Source organism: Cydia amplana, chromosome 14 (genome assembly GCF_948474715.1).
Source record: "Cydia amplana chromosome 14, ilCydAmpl1.1, whole genome shotgun sequence".
Lineage (NCBI taxonomy): Eukaryota > Metazoa > Arthropoda > Insecta > Lepidoptera > Tortricidae > Cydia > Cydia amplana.
Genome location: NC_086082.1, coordinates 1,894,282 through 1,919,024, shown reverse-complemented (window position 1 = coordinate 1,919,024; position 24,743 = coordinate 1,894,282). Strand labels below are relative to the sequence as shown.

Below are 24,743 nucleotides of genomic sequence, written 5' to 3'. Positions count from 1 at the left end.
CCGGCGCTCCGGCGGACTGGTAATCAGTGGGCCCCTTTACATTTCATCGTTATTCGATGTACATTGCTGTTTCTGGTTGGTTTCGTAGGGATGCCATACAATAGTTTGCTTTACATTGCTACTGACATATTCTGCTTGACAGACTATACATCTGTAGAATCATTTTTACGGTTTAGACTCACTTGTTTTTAGTCTATAATTAGTTTAGGTTTAGGCAATATACAATTCAAACACATTGGCTATGTTTATCTATGTATTTGATAATGACAGTACATGTAGGTACAAAATGTGATAGTAGGAATAACCTTGCAATCCACTAACCTATGTCAATTTTAGCATAAACATAATGACATAGGTAACACATTAGCATGTGCTAGCAATGACCCAAATAGCACCGTAATGTGTGTATAACGTACGTATATCTACAATTATAGTTATCGTGACTGTTAAGACCGATCTATTGAAATATCGTCAAAATACAGAATGACATATCATCCATCGCTTGAGTCACATGACCGCCATACAATCCAACAGCCCGATTCGAACTTTAAGATACGCCAAATATTACATCTAGATACGATATGGATTAGATATGTCAGTGTCAAAAGTGCCACCTCGAAAGGATGGGTGAAGATCGGGCAGCCAAAAGGGCCTACTTGGGTCGACCAACGGGACGCCGACCTGTTGGTCGTCCTAAATATCGTTGGACGGACAGAGTGGAGGCAGATCTCCGTGAGCTCGGCGTTGGCGAAAGCTGGCGAGATACCGCTCTGGACCGAGCAAAGTGGCGTGCTCTTGTGTTCGAGGCCAAGACTCATTTTAGGATTTTTAGGTCATCGCGCCAGCCAAGTAAGCCGCACTTTTGATATTTGACCGGCAATACATTCTGAACTTATGGATGGAGCTTACCCATAACGTTAAAGACCAATATACTAATGGCGTTATTCATAAACGGCTGCTAACTTAACCAGGTGATGATCGTCGTTTGTCCCTATCTGTCGTTAAGACATAGAAAGGGACGAACGATGATCATGAGCTGATTAACTTAGCAGACGTTTATGAATAACGCCGTTAAGTAGTCCAAAACCACTTCAAACTATTTCACTCTGAAGGTCGAATCGCATCGCATCAAAGAATACCACCAAAGGTTGCCACGCGACGGACCCCGTAAGGTACGGAACCCTTCTCAGGTACGGACCCCTTCGGCTTTGAACCTTTTGTTTCAAATACCCAATCTTAATACGATGGCGTTTAAGACATTTTATTTTCTACCCCCTACTTTTGATAATAGTACATTTAGATATTACATTTATTACCAGATTAAGGAGAAGTTTCCTTTGATTTAAGCTGTATTTCCCCTATTGCCTTAGGCAATATCGTACCGTCTTATTAATATCTGAAACAAAGAAAATAAGGCCCCTTTATGCCCTAGAGCATCAACCTGTTAATGAATATTACATTAACGAAACAAAACGCATCCATTTCGCAAATCGCTAGCGCAAACACATATCCTTTATAAAATATGTAAATTCAATTTAATTATTGGAAGTTGGAACACAGCCTATGTAGGAACAATCACAAAGCAGAAAACACCACTTATACATTCTCTCTTCATCCTTAACCTTTTCCTTGTTATATTGTACTTTAATCCAACGGGATAAAGTCCAGTTTTTAACGGCAAAATCGTCAACAGATATGAGCTAGCAAGAGCTATTCAGAGAAAGGTTCTAAACACAAATTGGATTCGAAATTCAAACATCACCGATTAGGTTCGAACAGGCGAGTCACGTCCCGCCAATTAGAAAACGGTTCCCGAATTAATTTTGAAAATGGAACACTTGATATTGATGTAGTGGAAATCTGTCACGTTCTGTTTGTAGTGCACGCGCGATTTTGAACTATGTGCCTTGGTTAAAGAGTTCAAAATTCCTTGTTTGATTTTTGGCATACCTCGCGAGGTTAGTGCTAAATAATGCTTTGTGCAGTAACGAGATTCGAAATTTGAATTTAATGCATTGAATGTTAAGCTGATTTTGGTTTGACGCATATTGAAATTTTGGAGACGATTTCCTCTTTATTATGTAACTGCGTTGTTGCCAGTTCAAAAAATATAAAGAGGTTTAATAGTAGATTGTCTCACAAGGGAGCAAAATGCACTATTTATAAAAACACAAAATTTCATAAAATAATCTGATTTCCCTAGCTGGATAAAGTTCCATTTTCCTTACAATTTTTACGATGGCCGGTGGTTCGATTTTCATACAAAATTCAATCGACTTTCATTAAGTAACTACACACTATTACTACATAAATATTTCCGCATTTATCTTCTTTCGAATATTCATTTTCGCTAAATGAATAGGAAAACAATGTTTCTTTCATACAGAAATCATGCAAAAATCATAGTTAACTTTTCATCAATTTTACGTATGTGTGCGTCACAAATGTCGTGTACGGATACATTTGCGACGTTGCCATACCATTTCCGACGTTGCCGGGCTGACCACGGCGCGAATTTGAAGTGCCGTCATGTTTAGCGCAATTTTGTTGCACTACCCGATTTTGTTGAATAAGTACCCGAAGTTCGTCAGCTTAGCTAAGAACTATCATGGCGCGTTTTGTAAACAGTCGCTTTTTTGCTTACAAACGGAAGGTTCCCGGTTCAAACCCCAGTCATTGTATGCTGGGACACATGGACTAACCTATAGGACCCGCAATCGCCATTTTGAGTAGCGTGACTTTATATTTAGTTCCCAAAAGTATAGCAGATGTCTCTAGTAGTGTCAAATGTTGCAATAAGTGTGATTCTGTATCAATGCCATGTGACGGGTTGGAATGACAACTATCGTCATGCTCTCGTCTTGCCTCAATGTTGATAATATATTTCGTGAGATGGCGCTTCGACCATACCCCGTACTGAATTCGTTTCATTTGACGCATTTTTTTTGGATGTTTGATATTAAATAGTAGTTTATGCAACAGTGATATAATAAGGGTTCTTAAAATTCAAGGGTCGAAGTTACAAAACGAGACGTAGTCGAGTTTTGTAAAAAAAGACCCGAGAATTTTAAGAACCAATTATGAGCTGTTGCATACATTACTTTTTCTATGACAGCTGCAGCAAAAAAAAAAAAAAAAAAAAAAAAAAAAAAAAAAAAAAAAAAAAGTTATTATTAAAAAAAAGAGTTATTATATAAAAAAAATTGAGTTATTATTTAAAAAAAAAAAGAGTTATTATTTAAAAAAAAAGAGTTATTATTGTAAATGAAAACATACCTCTTTCAATCAAGATGATCGGAACTTGTATCTTTAAAAAAAATAAAGCAGTTGTATTATACTCATAAGATGACTGCTAGCAGTCATCTTATGAGCCTATAGACAAATCATTCAAATGACATTGCTTTAGATATCACTGTCAGTCATTTAATTGACACATTTAAGTGCTGGAGTAGAAAAAAAATATAAATATATTCATTCATATAAAATATAAATATAATAGCATTAGCGATGTCTTACTAATTTTAATAACTCGTAATACATTTTTCTGTCACATAATATTAATGTTACCGACGCGCGGTAACACGATACATTACATTTATAGTACATTATTGCAGAGGCCGGGAAAGAGCAATTCGTGGATGAGTTTCGATTTTGTCGGACGACGCGAAGCTGCTATTCCTGCCGAGAAAGATGCTATTCCTGCCGAGGCATATATAGTGCTTTTCTCCAAACATGCGAGGAAATAAGCTCAAATAATAATTATTTAAGCATCAAGCATCACTCAAATCGAACCTTCACATCAAGAATGTCAAAAACAATTCCCCTCTAATTATTTTTTAAAAGTTAAAGGCACAAACTTATTCGGCCATTCAGTACCATTCAATATTCGTTCATTCAATATAGTTGGTCAAACCAATTTGTCAGTTAGTAAGAACCAGGAAAACTATACCCATCCTATTCTTTTGGGTGCTAGTACTAGAGTAAGACAAAGATAGTATGATTCTCTCTGTCTATGTTTGAAATGAGATAGTCCTTTGACAAACTATAAAAGCTTTAATATTAACACGGATTTAGATCCTTAAAAAATATATAAAAATAGTCTTTGATTTTATTAAGCAGTATTCGCACGATCAGACACGAGCACAACGGTCTTGTAAGAACGAGACATGAAAGGCTTACTATCTCACTCTATCCTATAGCTTGAAATGATAGCTGATCGGGTCGTGTAGACGCGGCTCGCGGCTATAATAATTGGCTGTTTACGTTTTTTATTTTTAAAAAGTAAAAAACACTACAGTAATAAGTTATTACTGTAGTGTTTTTTTACTTCCCGTCCGCTAGAAAAGGACAGCGATAGTTTGATTTTTTTAAATTAGAGTTTGACAATAACGAAGATCTTCCCGTACTATTTTTGCTACAATAAGGTGAACATTTCCGAGCATATTGGAGAAAAGTATTTTTACAGTACATATGGGGCTACTTTTCCGCACTAGTGCGTAAAATAGCACTTTTCGTGCGTATGTCGAAACTTTAAAGTGCCATATGTACTGTAAAACTTTGTTCGATACACGTGCGAATAGGTAATTCGCAACTCGTGTCGATTTAAAACACTCCCTTCGGTCGTGTTTTAATTTATCGCCACTCGTTTCGAATTTCCTCTTTTTCGCACTTGTATCGAAAATAACTATTACCTATTTGTAATATATTTGATAAAGTTCTATTTTTTTATTGACATATTTATTTACACTGGGTACCATGACAACCTCAAATATTATACTCAACATATGTAACAAGTGCGAGTTGGACTCGCGCACGGAGGGTTCCGCACCATCAACGCGGCCAAGTGCGAGTCGGACTCGCCCATGAAGGGTTCCGTATTTAGGCGATTTATGACGTATTAAAAAAAAAACTACTTGCTAGATCTCGTTCAAACCAATTTTCGGTGGAAGTTTACATGGTAATGTACATCATATATTTTTTTTAGTTTTATCATTCTCTTATTTTAGAAGTTAGGGGGGGGGGGGGGGGGGGACACACATTTTACCACTTTGGAAGTGTCTCTCGCGCAAACTATTCAGTTTAGAAAAAAATGATATTAGGAACCTCAATATCATTTTTGAAGACCTATCCATAGATACCCCATACGTATGGGTTTGATGAAAAAAAAATTTTTGAGTTTCAGTTCGAAGTATGGGGAACCCCAAAAATTAATTGTTTTTTTTCTATTTTTGTGTGAAAATCTTAATGCGGTTCACAGAATACATCTACTTACCAAGTTTCAACAGTATAGTTCTTATAGTTTCGGAGAAAAGTGGCTGTGACATACGGACGGACAGACAGACGGACAGACAGACAGACATGACGAATCTATAAGGGTTCCGTTTTTTGCCATTTGGCTACGGAACCCTAAAAATAGAGCAAAACAAGCAAAAAACGGTCACCCATCCAAGTACTGACCCCGCCCGACGTTGCTTAACTTCGGTCAAAAATCACGTTTGTTGTATGGGAGCCCCACTTAAATCTTTATTTTATTCTGTTTTTAGTATTTGTTGTTATAGCGGCAACAGAAATACATCATCTGTGAAAATTTCAACTGTCTAGCTATCACGGTTCGTGAGATACAGCCTGGTGACAGACGGACGGACGGACAGCGGAGTCTTAGTAATAGGGTCCCGTTTTTACCCTTTGGGTACGGAACCCTAAAAAGGTAAGTAATGCATAAAGGCGTATCCAGACTAGTCAATTTTTCGCCAGTCTGATAAAATTCTCCGATCGAATCAGGCCGAGCGGACGCAAATACCAATTTGATTCCCCGATCAAATAAGCAGGTGCGGACACAAAAATGCCAATTTTCACAGTAATTATCTATGGAATGCAAATTGGTGATTTAATTTGTGTACCTACGTGTGGATGCTAAATGAGATTGGCCAATTAGTGGGTATCCAGACGGGACTGATCAAATCAGTCGATTTGTTCAGGAAAATATTTGGCCAATCTTATCTTGCCTAGCGTCCACACGTACAGAAATTAAATCACCAATTTGCATTCTACTATGAAATTTGTCATTTTTGTGTCCGCACCTGCTGATGTGATCGGGGAATCAAATTGGTATTTGCGTCCGCACGGCCTGATTCGACACGAGAATTTGATCAGATTGTAAAAAGTACGTACAGATCCTAGCATTCCATAGATACTAGCTTCGAAAATTGGCATTTTTGTGTCCGCACCTCCTGATTTGATCGGGCAATCGAATCAGTGAGCCAAATTGCCGTTTGCGTCCGCACCTCCTGATTCGATTCCCTTCCCTTCCAGATTGGTGAAAAATTGACTAATCTGGATACGCCTTTACGTATTTGACGTATCAAAGATATCTTTGAAAAATCGAATATAGGTATAGATCAGTAAATAGGAACAAAAAAAACTATACTCATCCTTTTCTTTTGGGTGATAGTACTAGTGTAAGACAAAGATAGTATGACTCTCTGTCCTAGCGAGCGCAACTTTGAGATATTCTGTCAGAAAACTTTCAAACGTGAAGTAAGTAAACATCGTAATAATTTCAATGAAATCTAATGATATTACAGTATAATTATTCGACATATTTGGACGACGGCTGTATTGACAATTACATTAGCATTGTGGTTTTCAGTTAAAATGAACGTGCTTCTGACGGGAACAGGGTTTTTCATGCCATAACCCATGAAATTTGGTCGTTACCGGCACGTACTGGAGGTGCAAGACATCTGGCAAGGCGACAGGAGCTACATAATCAAAGCCCGAGTGGTTCGTCAAGCCTCTGTGACGGCGACAGCGTATAAGACAGCCTTAATTCGTAATATCAATCGTCATGTTACTAGAGTAACATGCGATTGTTTATAACAAAAGTGGCAAATTCAAGCAGCATTGCAGCACTAATTTACTACATCAATCATGAAGAGAGTTCCACCTAAACCAGCCAGGAACAAAAATGGGGCAAGCCAAGTGTTCGACAATTTACGAACGAAAAGTATTCCAAAGGGAGATACTTCCACGAAATGTATCCTACATCAAAGAAACACAAGTGTGAACCTTTTCAGTTCGATGTCACAGATTTAAAGGAAGATTGTGCCTTGAAACGTGTACTGGAAGTTGCTGAAATAAATTGTACAGAAGATATTGAAATTTCCGTTAGCAAGGTTGTCGGAAAATTTAGTAGAACAGACTGATATTAATATTCAAAAAGAAGAATGTGTTACATGTCTTGAAAACTTTAGTATTTTTAGAAAAGAGTTTGATGTGTACAAAAGTGAAGCTAGACTAAAAAGTCATAGAAAAATTTTTTTTAGTCATAGAAAAAACATTAGAAAAACTTTTATGAAGCAAATGTTGCGTTGGCAGATAAAGACATTTTTAAATTCTGTAGTGACACAATAGAACAATCAATGTCTGAAGAGTGGTACTCGGCGAGGAGACTAAGAATTTCTTGTGTCGGAGTGATTGTTAGCAAAGATCAGCCTTGGTTGTGCACTAGTGTAGATGGTGTTGTTATATGCGATGAATGTGTCAGTGTTAGTAGAAGTTAAATGTCCTGTATGTTGTAAAAACCACCTATTGCAGATTTTGATAAACAAAAATGTAATGTCATAATGTGCAATATTCGCAGTTTGTGAATGATCAACCAGAATTAAAAAGAAGCAAACCATATTAACTTATACCCAAATCCAAGTGCAAATGTATGTCACTGGTATGACTATGTATGATCTCTTTATATATTCACCAAAAGGTAGTTGTATAGTAAGAGTAGACAGAGACAAAGACTTTATTAAAGCAGCAATTTTAATAAGTGAATAATTTTACTTCGCTCATTATCTACGGCTCTTGTATTCTACAAGAACAAACCAAACTTTGAGTGAGAAAAACCAGCCAAAGCGTAGTTTTACAGAAAAAATATAATCAATACAATGTTAGGTAATTAACTTTTCAAATAGTAGTATGTAGTAGTAGTATTAAGTAAAATAATATGTTTAAATGTTGTTAACTCAAAATGTTTATTACTGTTTTTTTTATATGTATAGTAAAGCTGAATATTGCAGTATCACGCTTTGTGAAAATTTGCAATACGCATACCTAGCTGGAAGGCCTGTAAGTAAGGAACTCAACATTTTTATATCTTAGAATCCTAGCATACCTAAATATTAACCTGACCTTATTTGATTGTTTTTGTTTTGTTTTAATAATCTTTAGCTTTAGACTATGTTTGATTCTGATGTATGTATTGTCCCTACCACATAAGCGTTTTGGCATCCTTAGCTGTAAGTTTATGCATGTGACTGAAATAAAGGAATATGACTAATGGTATGTACAGTAGAGTTCATAAATATGTATGCATTTCTTAACCTTAATCCATTGTACTTGACTTGACTGTACATTAGACTTATAAAAATGTTGATCAGTCCAGTGCTTGGACATATTAAACCCTAACCTGACTGACACATTTTCATAGGTCCACGGGCCCATGTTATAAATATGTGGTGGTCAATGCCTGTGGTTCCTTATGCTCCATGTGCATAAGGGTCCTTCAGGCATGAAAAGTCACATAATATTTACAGGTTTTATGTGTGAAATAAAAACAAATTTAAATAAAAATGCAATGTTTTAATAGCTTTTTAAATAATGTAAATATTGTAAAAATAACTGTTGTTTTATTTGTTTGAAAATATAGGTGGTTGCAGGTTTACTAGTACCCAACAATTAACCTTTTAACCGTCAGCAATTTTTGATCGAGCGTGCTCGTGTCACCACCGACAGTAATTGTACCACGCAGAGTAAGGTTGGCATAGTTACGGGAGTTATAAATGTGCTGTAAAAACCAAATCAGATCTTTATCTTATTCATCAGACTGTGGCGAGATGAGCTGGATATGTAATGTCTTATATATCAGACTCTGGCGGTTAAAGGGTTAAACATGTAATATATCATCAATATGATAAAATAACATACTAGAACAAATTAAATTATTTTTAGAAAATATTTTAATTTGTTATTATTTTGAGTAGTCACACTACTATATAAATTATAAACTGAAATAAATGTCATATACTCAGAAAAAGTGACCCTAGCCTCTAGTGCCCCAGGCTGGAATCGAACCAGCGTCCTCTGCTATCGCGGCAGGTGCCTGTTACCTCTCGATCTCGGTCGGTGGTCTCTGTTTTTTTCTGAGTATATGACATTTATTTCAGTTTATGATAAAATACATTTACAGGAATTTTATGTAGTATCTGATAAATTATTAAGTGCTGCATTATTCTTTCGACATGAATTCTGACTCGAGCTATTTTATAAGTTGCATCGGTCACTTCCCTTGTAAATTCACCTTTATTCTGGAGAAAAGGTGGCATAATAATAGTCTATAGGTAAATTAAACAAAAGTCGTCTCCTTCACGATTTTCGTCGACATCTCTTCTAAATACCTAAAACTGGTATGGATGTGTTCCTCGTGGTCTGTAGAATACGAATTGACCGGTTTTAGTTTATGGAGGGGGGGACGTGTCGAAAAAAAGGGGGGATAGTGGGCGGCCGACCAGCATTGATATGTTCACATCTTGAGTCCTAGGGAGCGTTCAAGTATTACGTAACGAATTTGGGGGTGGGGGGGTTCTTGTAAAACGTTACGATGCGTTACAAAGGCGGGAGGGGGGGTTTAAACTACGCGTTACGTAACATTGTTTTTTAACCCTTCAGAACTTTTCGCCACTTTACGGTACTTTACGCAACATAATTGTGGCCTTTAGGGGGGTTACAGAAAAACGTTACGGCGCGTTACATGGGGGGGAGGGGGGGTCAAAAATGTCCAAAAATTGCGTTACGTAATACTTGAACGCTCTCCTATGGGACCGATCGGTTCGTGTGAGATGTCGTTTGAAAGAGTATTAAACGTGGTATTATTGTTTCATAATAACCGTAGTCATAACTGTAGTCGTTTACAAAATATTGTAAAATATATGATTTTTTACCGTGCATGGATGGCATAAGTACTGACAAAACATGCGTCTAACTCAATAAATTATAACTTTACCGCAATTTTTTTTACATGTTTCGGTGGCTGCCATTCCTCAACCCACCAACGGAGCGGCAGCTGACGTCCACGAGGATTCATCATACGTAGCCGTTAATTGGTCATGGAAACCTGTTCGTGGCTCGCGGTCTATAAGTTTTAATGGTGTATGATATTATATAACCAAGTCATAACGTAGCGGCAGCTGACGTCCACGAGGGCTCATCATATATGGCCGTTAACCAGTATACGAGTTTTCACCCGGGAGGCGATGACTGACGAAATTTGCGCCTGGCTCGGGGTCTATTATGTTTTTGGTAAGCTAATGAAATGTCTCGTATATTTTGTAATAAAATAATTGCGGTATAGTTGTAATTTATTGAGTTAGACGCATAGTTAATCATTTCATTACTTATGCCATCCATGCACGGTAAAAACTCAAATATTTTAAAATATTTTGTAATTGACTACAGTTATTATGAAACAATAATAGCACATTTAATACTCTTTCAAACGACACCTCACACGAACCGATCGGTCGCATAGGACTCAAGATGTGAACAAATGTGCTATTATCTATGAAAAGGGACTTTATTGCCGATGGCGCTTACGACACTGACATCGATAAGCAAAAAACGTAGTAGTTTAAAATTGGGGATTCTGGCACATGTTTAGTTGTTTTGATTCCCAATTTAGCAATTAAGTTTCTTTGAATACTGGAACATTCAATGTTGCTGTCTATCCAATGCGGAGGTAAATTTATGTTATGTGACGCTGATGAACTGATGAAGTCATGTTGTGTTAGAAAACTTAAATTGGATTTAAAGGTCCCTTTGTAGTTTTTTATAATTAACTCTTAAACGGTGGCCTGTAGCGAAAAATGTTCTGATACATAAGTAATCTACATAAAATTTTCTACATTAAATATTCTGTACACTTTTTCGCTGGGATCAATATTTAAAAAAATATAAAAGGGAGAAAGTTAATTATAATCAATTGTTAATATTTTTTGTTAATAACTCGTAAACGGTGGCCTGTAGTAAAAAATGTTTTGAAACATAAGTAATCTACATCCAATTTTCTACATTAAATATTCTATAAAAAATTCGGTAGGTTCAATATTTAAAAAAATATTTAAGGGAGAAAGTTAATGGGGAAGTTAGTGCACTGAGTTGTCCCTTTTGTCCCAGGCGATGCCGCTTGACACAATTGTTCCTTGGATCATACTTAATTGATCTGAAGTCTTAACCTGGATATTAACTTTTGGCTTCCCCCCAAAAAGGGAGAGGAGAAAAGTGGTTCCGGCTGTACACTGCGCTCTGTTTGATATAAAATCGCAATCCGATGATTGATTGACATAATTGTTCTCCCAGAAGCAGGTTCGTGGGGTATTTGTCTTTGGTACGGTCGTATAGAGGGCGGCTGGGTCACCTCCATAAAATTCCGACTTTTGGTCTACCGCTTCCGGTCAGAAAAATGTTTGACGGCCCGGCCAAACGGTCGGATTTAGGTGGGAGGTGCTCGACCAAATGTCATATTTTACCCTGGCAGATTTTGACGCCGCTATTTTTTTTTTCAAAATGGCCGACTTTATTTTTTTATTTTTTCAAGTTTGTCCTAGCGCGCCGAAATTTTGGTCACGAAATGTCGGGGTCCCCTAGATTCCTATGAAAATTTTTTTTTTTGTAAAATGTTTATTTGCGGAAAAACTGGGCACTTTTATTTTGTATGGTAACTTTTAAACGATGGATGATAGGTGGGGGGTGCTCGACCAAATGACATAGAGGGCCTCGAGGGAAATAAAACTGCATTGAAAAAAAATCAAACTGGCCGACTTTTTTTTTTTTTAATTTCAAGTTGCTCCGAGCGCACCGAGATTTGGCATGGCAGGAGGCCTACGGCCTTCGGCCCGCCGTTTCGCTTGTCTAAGCCACTTTTACTATTGGGTCGTGTTTAAGCTCCAGCTTCCCCCTCTCGTGTAACGCTTCGGGTCTTCGGCCCTACGCGGAGCTCGGCCTTCGGCCTTCGCGAACCTCGACGCTTCGCCAACGCTCGCTTATCAAGACAGTTGACTTGGTAGAACGCTTGGAAGCGCTGCATTCACGCAGCTCGGTTTTCGGCCTCGCTTTAAATTACTGGGGGTTGTACGCTTGGGAGTCGGTGTGAAGGCTCCGGGCCTTTGGCCCTCCGCCGGGGTCGGCCTTCGGCCTCCCAGCCTGAAGCTCGCCCTTCGGGCTCGCTTAACACAGTTTTTGTATAGGATTTTGCTTGGTTCGTCATTCCCGCAGCTTGGCCTTCGGCCTCGCCTAAAATTACTGGGGGTAGGCCACGCTTGGACACTCGGGGTGAAGCTCCAGGCCTAACGGCCCTCCGCGGGGTCGGCCTTCGGCCTCCCAGCCTGAAGCTCGCCCTACGGGCTCGCTTAACCTACTTGGAAATTTGACTTTTGCCCGTGTCCGCCGCCATGTTGGACTTTTCCAAATAAATTTTTCACATAGTATTCTTGGGCCCCCAGGCTTGTCGCATCCAAATCTCAGCGCGCTCGGACTAACTTAAAAAAAAAAAGGCCATTTTGAAAAATTTTAAATGCAGTTCCATTTTTCTCGAGGCCCTCTATGACATTTGGTCGAGCACCCCCCACCCATCTCGCACCGTTTAAAAGCTGCCATACAAAATAAAAATTACCATTTTTTCCGTCATCTTGGGTTTTATAAAAAAAAAAAATTTTTATAGGAATCTAGAGGCCTCTATCTCCTGCCATGCCAAATCTCGGAGCGCTCGGACCAACTTGAAAAAATTAAAAAAAAGTCCGCCATTTTGAATTTTTTTCAATGCAGTTTTATTTCCCTCGAGGCCCTCTATGACATTTGGTCGAGCACCCCCCACCTATCACGCACCGTTTAAAAGTTACCATACAAAATAAAAGTGCCCAGTTTTTCCGCAATTAAAACATTTTACAAATAATCTAGGGGACCCCAAGTTTCCGTGACCAAAATTTCAGCGCGCTAGGACAAACTTGAAAAAATAAAAAATAAAAGTCTGCCATTTTGACAAAAAAATGGCGGCGTCAAAAACTGCCAGGGTACCTCTATGACATTTGGTCGAGCACCCCCCCCACCTAGGTCCGACCGTTTGGCCGGGCCGTCAAACATTTTTCTGACCGGAAGCGGTAGACCAAAAGTCGGAATTTTCTGGAGGTCACCCAGCCGCTCTCTATACGACCGTACCAAAGACAAATACCCCACGAACCTCCTGGGAGAACAATTATGTCAATCAATCATCGGATTGCGGCTTTATATCAAACAGAGCGCAGTGTACAGCCGGAACCACTTTTCTCCTCTCCCTTTTTGGGGGTAAGCCAAAAGTTAATATCCAGGTTAAGGCTTCACATCAATTAAGTATGATCAAAGGAACAATTGTGTCAAGCGGCATCGCCTGGGACAAAAGGGACAACTCAGTGCACTAACTTCCCCATTAACTTTCTCCCTTAAATATTTTTTTTAAACATTGAACCTACCGAATTTTTTTATAGAATATTTAATGTAGAAAATTGGATGTAGATTACTTATGTTTCAAACCATTTTTTGCTACAGGCCACCGTTTACGAGTTATTAACAAAAAATTGATTGATTAATTGTTTGATTATAATTAAGTTTCTCCCTTTTATATTTTTTTAAATATTGATCCCAGCGAAAAAGTGTACAGAATATTTAATGTAGAAAATTTTATGTAGATTACTTATGTATCAGAACATTTTTTGCTACAGGCCACCGTTTACAAAAAATATTAACAATTGATTATAATTAACTTTTTCCCTTAAATATTTTTTTAAATATTGATCCTAGCGAAAAAGCGTATAGAATATTTAATGTAGAAAATTTTATGAAGATTACTTATGTATCAGATCATTTTTGCTACAGGTCACCGTTTAAGCGTGCAACTTCATGTGATGTTGAATAAAACTTTTCTATGTCTATGTCTAAGAGTTATTTATAAAAAACTACAAAGGGACCTTTAAATCCGATTTAAGTTTTCTAACACAACATGACTGATCAGTCCATCAGCGTCACATAATATAAATTGACCTCCGCATTGGATAGACAGCAACATTGAATGTTCCAGTATTCAAAGAAACTTAATTGCTAAATTGGGAATCAAAACAACTAAACATGTGCCAGAATCCCCAATTTTAAACTACTACGTTTTTTGCTTATCGATGTCAGTGTCGTAAGCGCCATCGGCAATAAGCTCCCTTTTCATAGATAATAGCACAAATATCAATGATGGTCGGCCGACATCTTTGCCCCCCCCTTTTTTCGACCCGTCCCCCCCTCCATAAACCAAAACCGGTCAATTCGTATTCTAGAGATCACGAGGAACACATCCATACCAGTTTTAGGTATTTAGAAGAGATGTCGACGACTTTTCTCAAAACAGGCCGGTTTCCTCCAGTCTAAAAAAACAATTTCTTTTCCACTTTCATCAATTACATTCTTTATTGCCGGAAATCCCTTATCAGCCAAGACAATATCCTAATTTTTTAAGTAGTCTACTAATCCTGACTCGTTATTTGGGAGACACTTTTTCTTCCACCACATTCTTTTGACTTGAACGATATGAAGCCTCCCTGGAGTAATACCAATAAGCACTTTTGAGGTAAAACCCTTTTTATAGTGTGAGTAGCAATACACACGATTAGCAAAACTTGATGGTACTTCTATACTTGCTCTGTAGGTACTATAGGCAACTCTGTACTCTAGTGTTACTATACTCCGGACGGAAGCATTCTAGCCAAAAAACCAAATTTGATGTAACAGCTGCTACTTCTTCAACATACGGGCAGAATATTCTTGACACTGTTGTTCTATGAATACCGAACAAAACACTGAGTGCTGAAAATGTGACACCAAGTTTTATTTTCATCAAGAAAAGTAGAAGTCTATCTTTTTCGCTCACCATATAATTTATTTGTGTAGTTTTTAATAAAAAGTTGAAGTTGTTAAGAGTAACACCTGCAAGATCTACAAGCTGCGGCCGATTGCATAACAAATTACAACTTGCTACAACTAATATTACAAGCGGAACTCCTTTTCTAATTTAACTTATTAAATAAGGAGTTCCGGTTGTATTATTAGTTGTAGTTTGTTATGCAATCGGCCCCTGTTCGTTGGTTTTAATAAATTAAAATCCAGCAAAATATTTACTGTCAGTTATGGTGGCTAGATCCAGAGAAATACTTTTAGCAGTATTACAGACTTCGAGTTTTGTTATTTTAAAATGCTTAATAATCTTCGTACACTGGTACTGATATCTACATATTTCTGTTTGAACTTCGGCATCACGTTTTTTTACCATAAAATATGTACCTGTTGCACGTAAACGTCTTTCCTGGATTTTGTACACCTGTATACAGGTCCACTTGACATTCACTATCAATATTTTGAAGTCACACTAACACTATTTTCCAGCAATTCAAAGTCACTTGTATTAGTTGTATTAATAGCACTAACAGCTTCTATTTTTTTCGCGTTTCTTCGTTCCATATAACGTTGGAACCTCGATATTGCCGCATTTTCGTCAATCCGTCTTGATTTGTCTCGATTCTTGGAACATAGCTGGGACTGGCTTGTTCATCACTTTCATCAGCCTTTCTACCAACAATAAAGTAAGCACTGCAAATTCTGTCGTCCGGTTTTGAGTGCCATCGGGACTATAACAAAATAATTCACCGTTAAAACTTGATACGTTTACAACATAAATCAAATTTTTGCGTATTTAAGGAAGGTATGATTTTAGAGGTTAGGTTAGGTGACTTACTTTTTTTCTCCTTACGGCAATTATCCATTTATTGCGCTGTTCTTGTTTCCACACTACTTTTGGAAATCTATAAAATTTGCAGTCACTATTTCTGCTAGTGTTTACACAATTAACGACAACACATCTTGCTGTGAAGACCATTTTTATCTAAAACATATACATTTGATTGCTATCTGTGACAAAAAACGAAAGTCAGCCCTAATTATAATAATAACAACTAACTCACACAATGACACGTGTACAGATGCGCTGTTCACACATAGAAACGCAAATGATGCGGTAGTATACTCGGTCAACCAGATCTTGACAGTAGAAAAAGGCGACAAATTTGAAAAATGTAGTCCCATAGAAAATTTGAATTTCGCGCCTTTTTTTACTGACAAGATTTGGTTGACCAGCTACCTAATATTAAAATTATTGCGCCATCTATCCATTCGTTTAAGAAAAACTAAGAACTACACCTAACAACTACAACGTCTACAACTCTTCTAGTGGCAGCGCCCTCTTGCGGAATGGGCTACACAACCTACAGCCCGCTGAATGACTGACGCCATCTAAGTCTAATACAAAAAAAATGTTTTCTTCCGGGGTACGCTACTCAAAATGGCGATTGCGAGTCCTAATAGGTTAGTCCATGCTGGGACATAACTTTTTGTATTTTTTTTTACACCTAAATTTCGTGTTGTGTTTTTTATTTTTATTTAATTTTTCTTATTTTCAAAAATCGATGGATTAAGTATGGGCTAAGCGTATTCGTTTAATTTTTACAAAGATAATTAGAAATTATACTCTACCTAATCTTTTTGATTTTTACAATCAGGACATCCTCACAGCAATAAAAAAGAAATGTATAAAATTTCCTGTGGTTGAAAATAATGGAATTTTGTCTATGAATGAAAAACACAATTATTACTAGTTACTACCAGGTATGTAAATTATAACTTGATTATAACTTTATTAGAATCCATATTGTTGCATCATCTTTCTTCCTAATATTTTTTTCTATCATGATTCATGATATTATATTTCTTTCAGGTACAGGGACTACTACGGATAACAAATATAAAAAAATGTACTGTAGGTACTTGAATTAAAAAAAAATGATTTCCTTTTATTTTATTTTACAATTACCTACTACTTTATTAGAGGCTGGGCAGTAAGGGATTGCTTTACTTGTAGAACAAACTATTAGCGCTTTAAAAAAAACTGATACCTGACACTTACAAACTGGACTTCTTTGGGCTTTTCTACTAAGAATCGTCAGTAGGTATTCTCCATCCTAGCATAAAAAGATATCCTAAAATGTCGGTCATCACGTCAGGTTTTAGTATCAAAAATGTTTCCCAGCCTGCGTGACGTAGCGGAAACTAAAACTTGTATACAAATATTTGGGACATAGTTTTTATATTAGCTTCAGGATTCAACAAGAATATGCTAGTGATTCTGAGTTGGAAGAACCCAAAAAGATCATAATCTGTGAAAATCAGGTATTGATTTTTTTTTTTGAAAACGTTGATAATGTAATTTATTGATAATAGCTACCCGCCCCGGCTTCGCACGGGTTAACCAATTATACATAAACCTTCCTCTTGAATTACTCTATCTATTAAAAAACACCGCATCAAAATCCGTTGCGTACTTTTAAAGATCTAAGCATACAGACAGACAGACAGAAAAGCGACTTTGTTTTATACTATGTAGTGATAGTGATGATGATGATACTGAATATCTGGGGGAAGCGCTGGTGGCCTAGCGGAAAGAGCGTGCGACTTCCAATCCGGAGGTCGCGGGTTCTAACCCCGGCTCGTACCGTCGTACCAATGATTTTTCGGAACTTTTGTACGAAATATCATTTGATACCTATTTACCGGAACCTATAGCTGGTCAACCAAATCTTGTCAGTAAACAGGAACCAAAAAAACTATACTCATCCTTTTCTTTTGGGTGCTAGTACTAGTGTAAGACAAAGATAGTATGAATCTCTCTGTCTATGTTTGAAATGGAACAGTCCTTTGACACACACTATATTTATATACCGATACCTATTTTTCGGTGAAAGAAACCAATGTGAGGAAACCGGACTAATCCCAATAAGTTTACTCTCTGGGTTGGAAGGTCAGGGCAGTCGCTTTCGTAAAAACTAGTGCCCATGCCAATTCTGGGATTAGTTGCCAAGCGGACCCCATGCGAGGAAGAAGAGATTGAATATCTGGGAGACCGACCAAAGCTCAGAAAATATCAGCTCAGATATAAAAACCCAAAAATGCGCGTTTTTTCACAGATCAGACCTAGCTAAGAGATCAAACCCCTTATAGCAAATTTCATCGAAATCGTTAGAGCCGTTTCTGATATCATCCAAATATATAAATAAATATATATATAATAATTGCTCGTTTAAAGGTAAGATAACACAAAAAGGACAAAAATAAACAAAAAGAAATAACCTACTCGCACCAGTCTTGAACCCCAATCCTCTTGCACGTATTTCCACGAACATACTGTAACGCTATTGCAGTATTTACGTTGTGTGAAATTGTCTACTATAAGCATCACGGAAACACTGCTTGCATGTGTGAGTTATAGTAGGAAAAAGCATGACAGCAACACTCCGTCGACTTTAAAGGGTGGTTTTTGCACAATGAAGTATTCAATGTTTATATTAATAGTTCAATATTTACTTAAAGAGTTCGCTAAACATAGTTTTAAGTATACAAATACCAAGACCATTCCATAAAAAAATTAAACATGAAATTTTGCGAAAGTGGCACCATCTAGCGAGGGTTAAGCTTTGAGTAACCTAGTCGAACCACCTTAAGTATTATTATAGGCTATAATTATCATCATTATTTATTCATGAACAATATTAATAGCACATTAGTTGCAAAGGGGATCGGAACAAAGGGCAGGTAAAAGGTCTCATTAGTTTGGGACAACATTTTCTTTGATAAGATTTTCGTTTGACAATTTCGTTGAGATATAAATATAATGTATTGGGGATAGGGTCAGTGAGTTTTACTGCTGTTTTCCATATTTGTTGTGTGTATATTAATGAATAATGATATGTGACGTTATTTATAAAAAGGGACCTTATTGTCGATGGCGCTTACGCCATTATAAACGATGCTCCGATATAAATACAATGCCGCGCGATGCTGTGCGGCGTAAGCGCCTTCGACAATAAGGTCCCTTTTCATAAATAATGCCCCATATACCTACATATAATTGTGAATGATCTGAAAAGTTGAAAGGCTGGAATGACTGACCATGCCTAATTGTATTTACACTTTTTATATGATTATTACCTTTTTTTTCCCACCTATTTGAGTGTCCCACTGCTGGGCAAAGGCCACTCCCCTTGATTTCCATGACTCCCGATTTGGTGTTTCTTATGGCCAGTTGTTCAGGAAGCTGTCCAGGTCACGGCATCCACTTGGTGGCTAAGCTAGCCCACCTCTCCGGATGCATGCGGTAGACGTGACCAGCCCAGTCCCATTGAGCCTAGCGGTTTTATTGCCTATGTTTTTTTATAAATCTTCTGTCTAGATAAAAATTGTCACTTGTAGTAAATATTCAATCAGAGTAACTTTCTGCTTCTACTTAGATGCTTTCTTTTAATAACGACCACCTTAGAAATGACTGTACCAGTATTTTTCAGCAGCCGTTTTTTCTTATAAACTGAATTGAAGTAACAAACCTTCGTTCTTTCCAGACTGCGTGCACCTCCAGCTGTACAAGGACCTGAAGGAGCGCCAGAAGAACGGGCAGACCAAGGCCTCCCTGTCCCTGCAGCAGTACCTCGGCTTCGAGGCCGGCTTCACGCTGGACAAGGAGTCCAACACCCTGGCCATCCTGTGCGAAGACGTGGTTCCTGTGCTTGCGTTCGATACCAGGGAAATCCTTATTCAATGGAGAGTCAAGGTACGTAAGTTCTACTGCGATGGATAGATAACATCATCTTCTTCTACGCAATTTGTTTTAAATTACTTTATTATTGTTGGTACAAAGCATAAGTTGCTAAGCAGGCGAGGTGTTCAAATTTACCTTGACGCGCTCTTATTCTCTTAACAATAAAGACGCGTCAAAATCATTTTGAACACCTCGCCCGCTTAGCAACTATTGCTGCTGATTGTACGTGGCGTATACATAAATTGCTGCAGCGGTTAGCGGTTCCACGTCCATCATGGAGAACGAATAGATCACAACTGAATGTCGCCATCGTGTAGTTGTGTTTCAACCATCGCATGGCCATCTCGCTGGTCCAGCGCTAGGCCATCGTGTAGAGTAGGAGCACGTTTTATAGACTATTTGTGTGTCCCACTTAGCAAAGGACACCCTTTTCAATCCTCCTTGTGCTGAACAAGATCCCGCCAATCTGAACGCATCCAAGTCGTCCCGCCATCTTTAACGCCACGCCTAACCCACAGAACAATTGAAAATTTATGTGATGACTATGAAATGTGCTAAAAGATATGATTGAGTGCAAACTAAAAGCGACATCGAGGATAAGGCGAAGTGGAAGCGAAAGACCCGGAAAGCTGACCCCATCACCATGTGGGATATATAGCTTGGAAGAAAGAGAGAGAGAGAGAGAGAGAGAGAGAGAGAGATGACTAGGTATCCTATCCAACATGCTTGACATTATGTAGGCTGCGATTCAAATCCTGGCTTTTAATGCCAGAGTTTTTGTTATTCAATGGACAGTCCATGTGAAGGCAATTGAAAGTCACTTTGAACAAATCTTATGTTCGAAGAATTGTAACAAGAGAGATATTCGCATGAGGTAAGATGATATCAAGGAACGGCGTAGCGTAGTCAATAGATACGAAAACGCTATCCCAACTCTTTTGTTTTCTTCATTGCTGAAACATCATTGAATAACACCAGTTTTATATTTCTACATAAATAGTGGTCATTTCTGACCACTTATTAGTCTTATTACCACTTTGACCTATACCATTATGACAGTTATTTTATGACCCGCAACTTCCAAACTGTGACTTTTGTTGTAATTAGACATTGTCAACACGATCTTTAATACCAAATCCTTATTAATCGGTAAATTCAGAACGAGTAGAAAAATATTGGAACACGCCTATCAAATGGAGACTTTTTCAAAACCTAACTCTAAAAATATGTCCCTCAGGTGCAACACAACCTCGGGAGCAGCAAAGAATTCGCAGCTGTCATCACCCAAGCCCCCAATTCCTTAAAGCCGGGTCCATGCCGACTGCATGCCTGCGGACCAAGGCTGGCTCTATGCGCCAATAGGCCACCCGAAGTGCTGGCGCTTTGGGACGTCAAACTGTTGAGGTAGGTTCTAGAATATTTTAAGAGGAATTTACCCGGTCCTGTTAAGCAGCTCACCCAAGCCCCCAACTCCGAATAGCTCCGGTTCGGTCCGGGCCTGTGGAGGCTGACGCTCTGTGCCAACCGGTTTCTTGCGTTAGGGAAAGTCAAACTGTTAAGGGAGGTTCTAAAATCCCTAGTGAAAAAGGGTAGAAGTCTCGCACAGCTTAAGTGTAAAAGGGAACGGTTATACACCCTTTTACACCTGCGCTGCCCGAGACTTGTACCCTTATTCACTAGGGCCATAGAAATGTTTTCGACCGGATACCTATTTAGTGCAAACTAACATTTTGTCAGAATCCTGTGAATTAGGAATAGGACGTTTTCGGGTAAAAGTTTTAGGGAAAAATTCTAACTGAAACCGATGAAAAGTTTTGGTTTGCAAAAACACTCAAATTATCTTATCTTCTTTCTCACAGCAACGTACCTAATTGCTATCTTAAGATAAATTTAGGTCTTGTGACTTAAGTTTCAAGAGCCCATTTTGAAACGGTTATCGTCTGGCTCGTTAAAAAGGACGACATTAAATAAAAATATATCCAGACACAACTCTAAATAAAACAAAGATCTTGGTATCAAGGTAACAATGTAAAATACGGCACATTTATGTATATAGAAAGCCAGGCATTCTATAAGTAGGTAGCAACAGACGTCAACGGTCTTATTACGTCCTCCAACTTTTTCTGTCGACTCTCTATTTGTTTTAAATATATCTCTTTAATTAATTTCCCTATATATGAGTACCAGCCGTCCAGCATTGACTAAAAAACCTCCAAAATCCCATCCATCCGTATCACAAAGCCAGATCATACGCCGCGCACACGGACAAATGTCCGTTCTGAAACCTCTGAATGCGAACGTTTTTTTGGCGGGAAGAGGATGTATTGGGGGAAATGAAGCCAAACATCGATAGGCTAAACAAATTGAAGCGTTTTGGAATGAAAATTATTCTGGAATTTTGCATAGCTAAGTGAAATTGAGGCAATCATGAAATCATTCATTTAAACAGGTACACGAGACTGTTTATTGTATAATGTATTAAGTAGATGAAATAAACTATTTTATAATATCTAAATCGGAAAAAAATGCCGTAGATTAATTGAATATTAAGTACCTACATGATGATAAATGTATCACTATACTTGGGAACTAACAAAGAGTCAAAATGACAATCGAGCATCGATGAACGCAAAACGAAAAGAAATAACGTATTGGGATGACAGATGGTGACAAAAATGACAGATGGTGGTGATGTGGTAGGGGTGACAAAAAGACCACACATTTCATTGAAGTTTAGATTGGCGTTTTCTTTCAACAATTGACATGTTAGCTAAGCCCCCTAAGATGCGAGAAGGGTCATTTTACATATCTCTAATTATAAAATGCTATGTATATTCTAAGTTCCAAAATATATGTCTCCTTGAAGTCTCCGCGAAAGATTAAAACTGAACTACTTATTTTTCTCAAGTTGCAATCCTCATCCCAGTTTGTTTGTATCAAAGGCAATCAGCAAAGCCCTTAAATAAATCAAACAGACTTGCCAGTAAATTAGTTTGCCCACTTTCTGTGTGGTTTCACTTGATCTCCTTGATACAGTTGCGTTAAAAAGAAAAATAGCTCGCGAATGGTGTTTTCGTTTAGTTTTTGCTTGTTGAATTGTTTTGTTTGTTTTTTTTTTTCATTATCAACTGATAATTGACTTATTTCGATATTAGTGTTATACTGGGTCAACCAAATCTTGTCAGTAAATAGGAACAAAAAAAACTATACTCATCCTTTTCTTTTGGGTGCTAGTACTAGTGTCAGACAAAGATAGTATGATTCTCTCTGTCTATGTTTGAAATCAAACAGACCTTTGACACACTATATTTTATTTCTGTTTGTTTCCTCAGGACTCCGACATTATGAAAATTTTTTTGTATCTGTTATTATTTATGTAGGTAGGTAAAATAGTTTAGCCAGAAGAACCAAATCATGTTAATAGAAAATTTGAAGTCTTATTTTTACTTTTTCGATTTATGTCACGTTATTTTTAGTAGGTACTCATTACGACGTTTATTTTGCAAAGAAAGTGTCTAGTTACTGTGCGTGTGTTTTTTTTTTCATGACTGTTTTCCTTATTTAAAATATGTAAAAAAATTATGTGAAACCTAAAATTTTGCGTTAGCCCCTCCCTTAATCAATCGTATAAATCTTAGCATAGGTAACTTTTTGATTTGTTCCCTCTTACCCAATTGAACTCAACTGGAAACAAAACTAGTTAGAAATTCTTCACAACCTACGAAACTACAGAAAGCAAAAGGTAACACAACCCTAATCGAATAAGCAAAAACAATAGACACGCGCTTTTCGCAAACAACTGATGAAATTACGGTCCCAAGAACGAATGGAACAAAGAACGAATGAAGGAACGAATGGAACCGAACAAAGAAACTAACGTGACCATTAACTTCACAACCTCGTATTTGTCTTGCTGTAAAAATGGAAAAGGGACGCTGTGGAAGAGGTAAATAAAGTTGAATTTTCTATGTAAGTGAAAAGGAAATAAAGATTTCAAGCGACGATTGTCGTTGGAAGTTTAAAATCCGAACACTAAAGGAGTAATTAGAGTTACGAGTGACTTGTTGGCCAGTGGCTATTTGTTTTGTGTCCGACAAAATTGTAGCCATGAAATTTTTACTTTTTCTCACTTAGATTTTTTTAGTAGTCTTGCCGTTTAATACTAATATTATGCTAAAGCAACTCTACCTGTCTGTCTGTTACCTCTTCATGCTTAAACCGCTGAACCGATTTAGATGAAATAGGGTCATTGCGCTAGTTTTCGTCCAACTCTAGTTTTCGTCCACTTGACGAAATTTGAATATTTTACCTACATTGCTGCCTATTTTTCAAGTAGCAAATTAATAATGTACGTCAAGTGGACGTATAAACTATTAAAGCATGGACGGAAACTAACTCAATGACGACCAAATTAACCAATCATCCCACGCAGACGAAGTTAGCTAGCTAGTAGTTATAGTTAGTTAAGAAACTAATTTCATATTTCGATACAAGTGCGAAAAAGAAGAAATTCGAAACGAGTGGCGATAAATTAAAACACGCCCGAAGGGAGTGTTTTAAATCGACACGAGTTGCGAATTTCCTATTCGCACGTGTATCGAACAACGTTTTACAGTACATATGGCACTTTAAAGTTTCGACATACGCACGAAAAGTGCTATTTTACGCACTAGTGCGGAAAAGTAGCCCCATATGTACTGTAATAGTATTTTTCGTACTATTGTTATGTAGGCGAATTTCAAATGTGCACGATTTTTGGCATTTTATTCTTAATTTATACAACAAATAAACAAAAATAAAGGCCCTTATAATTCATTACCATTTTCCTCAAATAAAGGCAGAAGACATAAACGGCGTTAGGCGTAAACTTGAGAGTTCGCAGTAATCGTGTTAATTTAAACGTCAAAGTTAAAGTGGGTCAAACAGGCAGTTAAGACGAAACGGGACGACCGCCTTGTAACCGGTTTTCCATACAAACGTATTCCCC

General features: G+C 37.6%; 1 protein-coding gene across 1 annotated transcript in view; it reads left to right on the top strand.

Annotated features, from left to right (window-relative positions):
* LOC134653903 (uncharacterized) overlaps window positions 1-24,743 on the top strand; it is a 321,965-nt gene that overhangs the window by 248,215 nt on the left and 49,007 nt on the right. Inside the window, exons 4-5 of the mRNA XM_063509267.1 lie at window positions 19,560-19,768; window positions 20,994-21,160. Of these exons, the coding sequence (XP_063365337.1) occupies window positions 19,560-19,768; window positions 20,994-21,160 (376 nt within the window). The remainder of the gene's footprint in view (window positions 1-19,559; window positions 19,769-20,993; window positions 21,161-24,743) is intronic.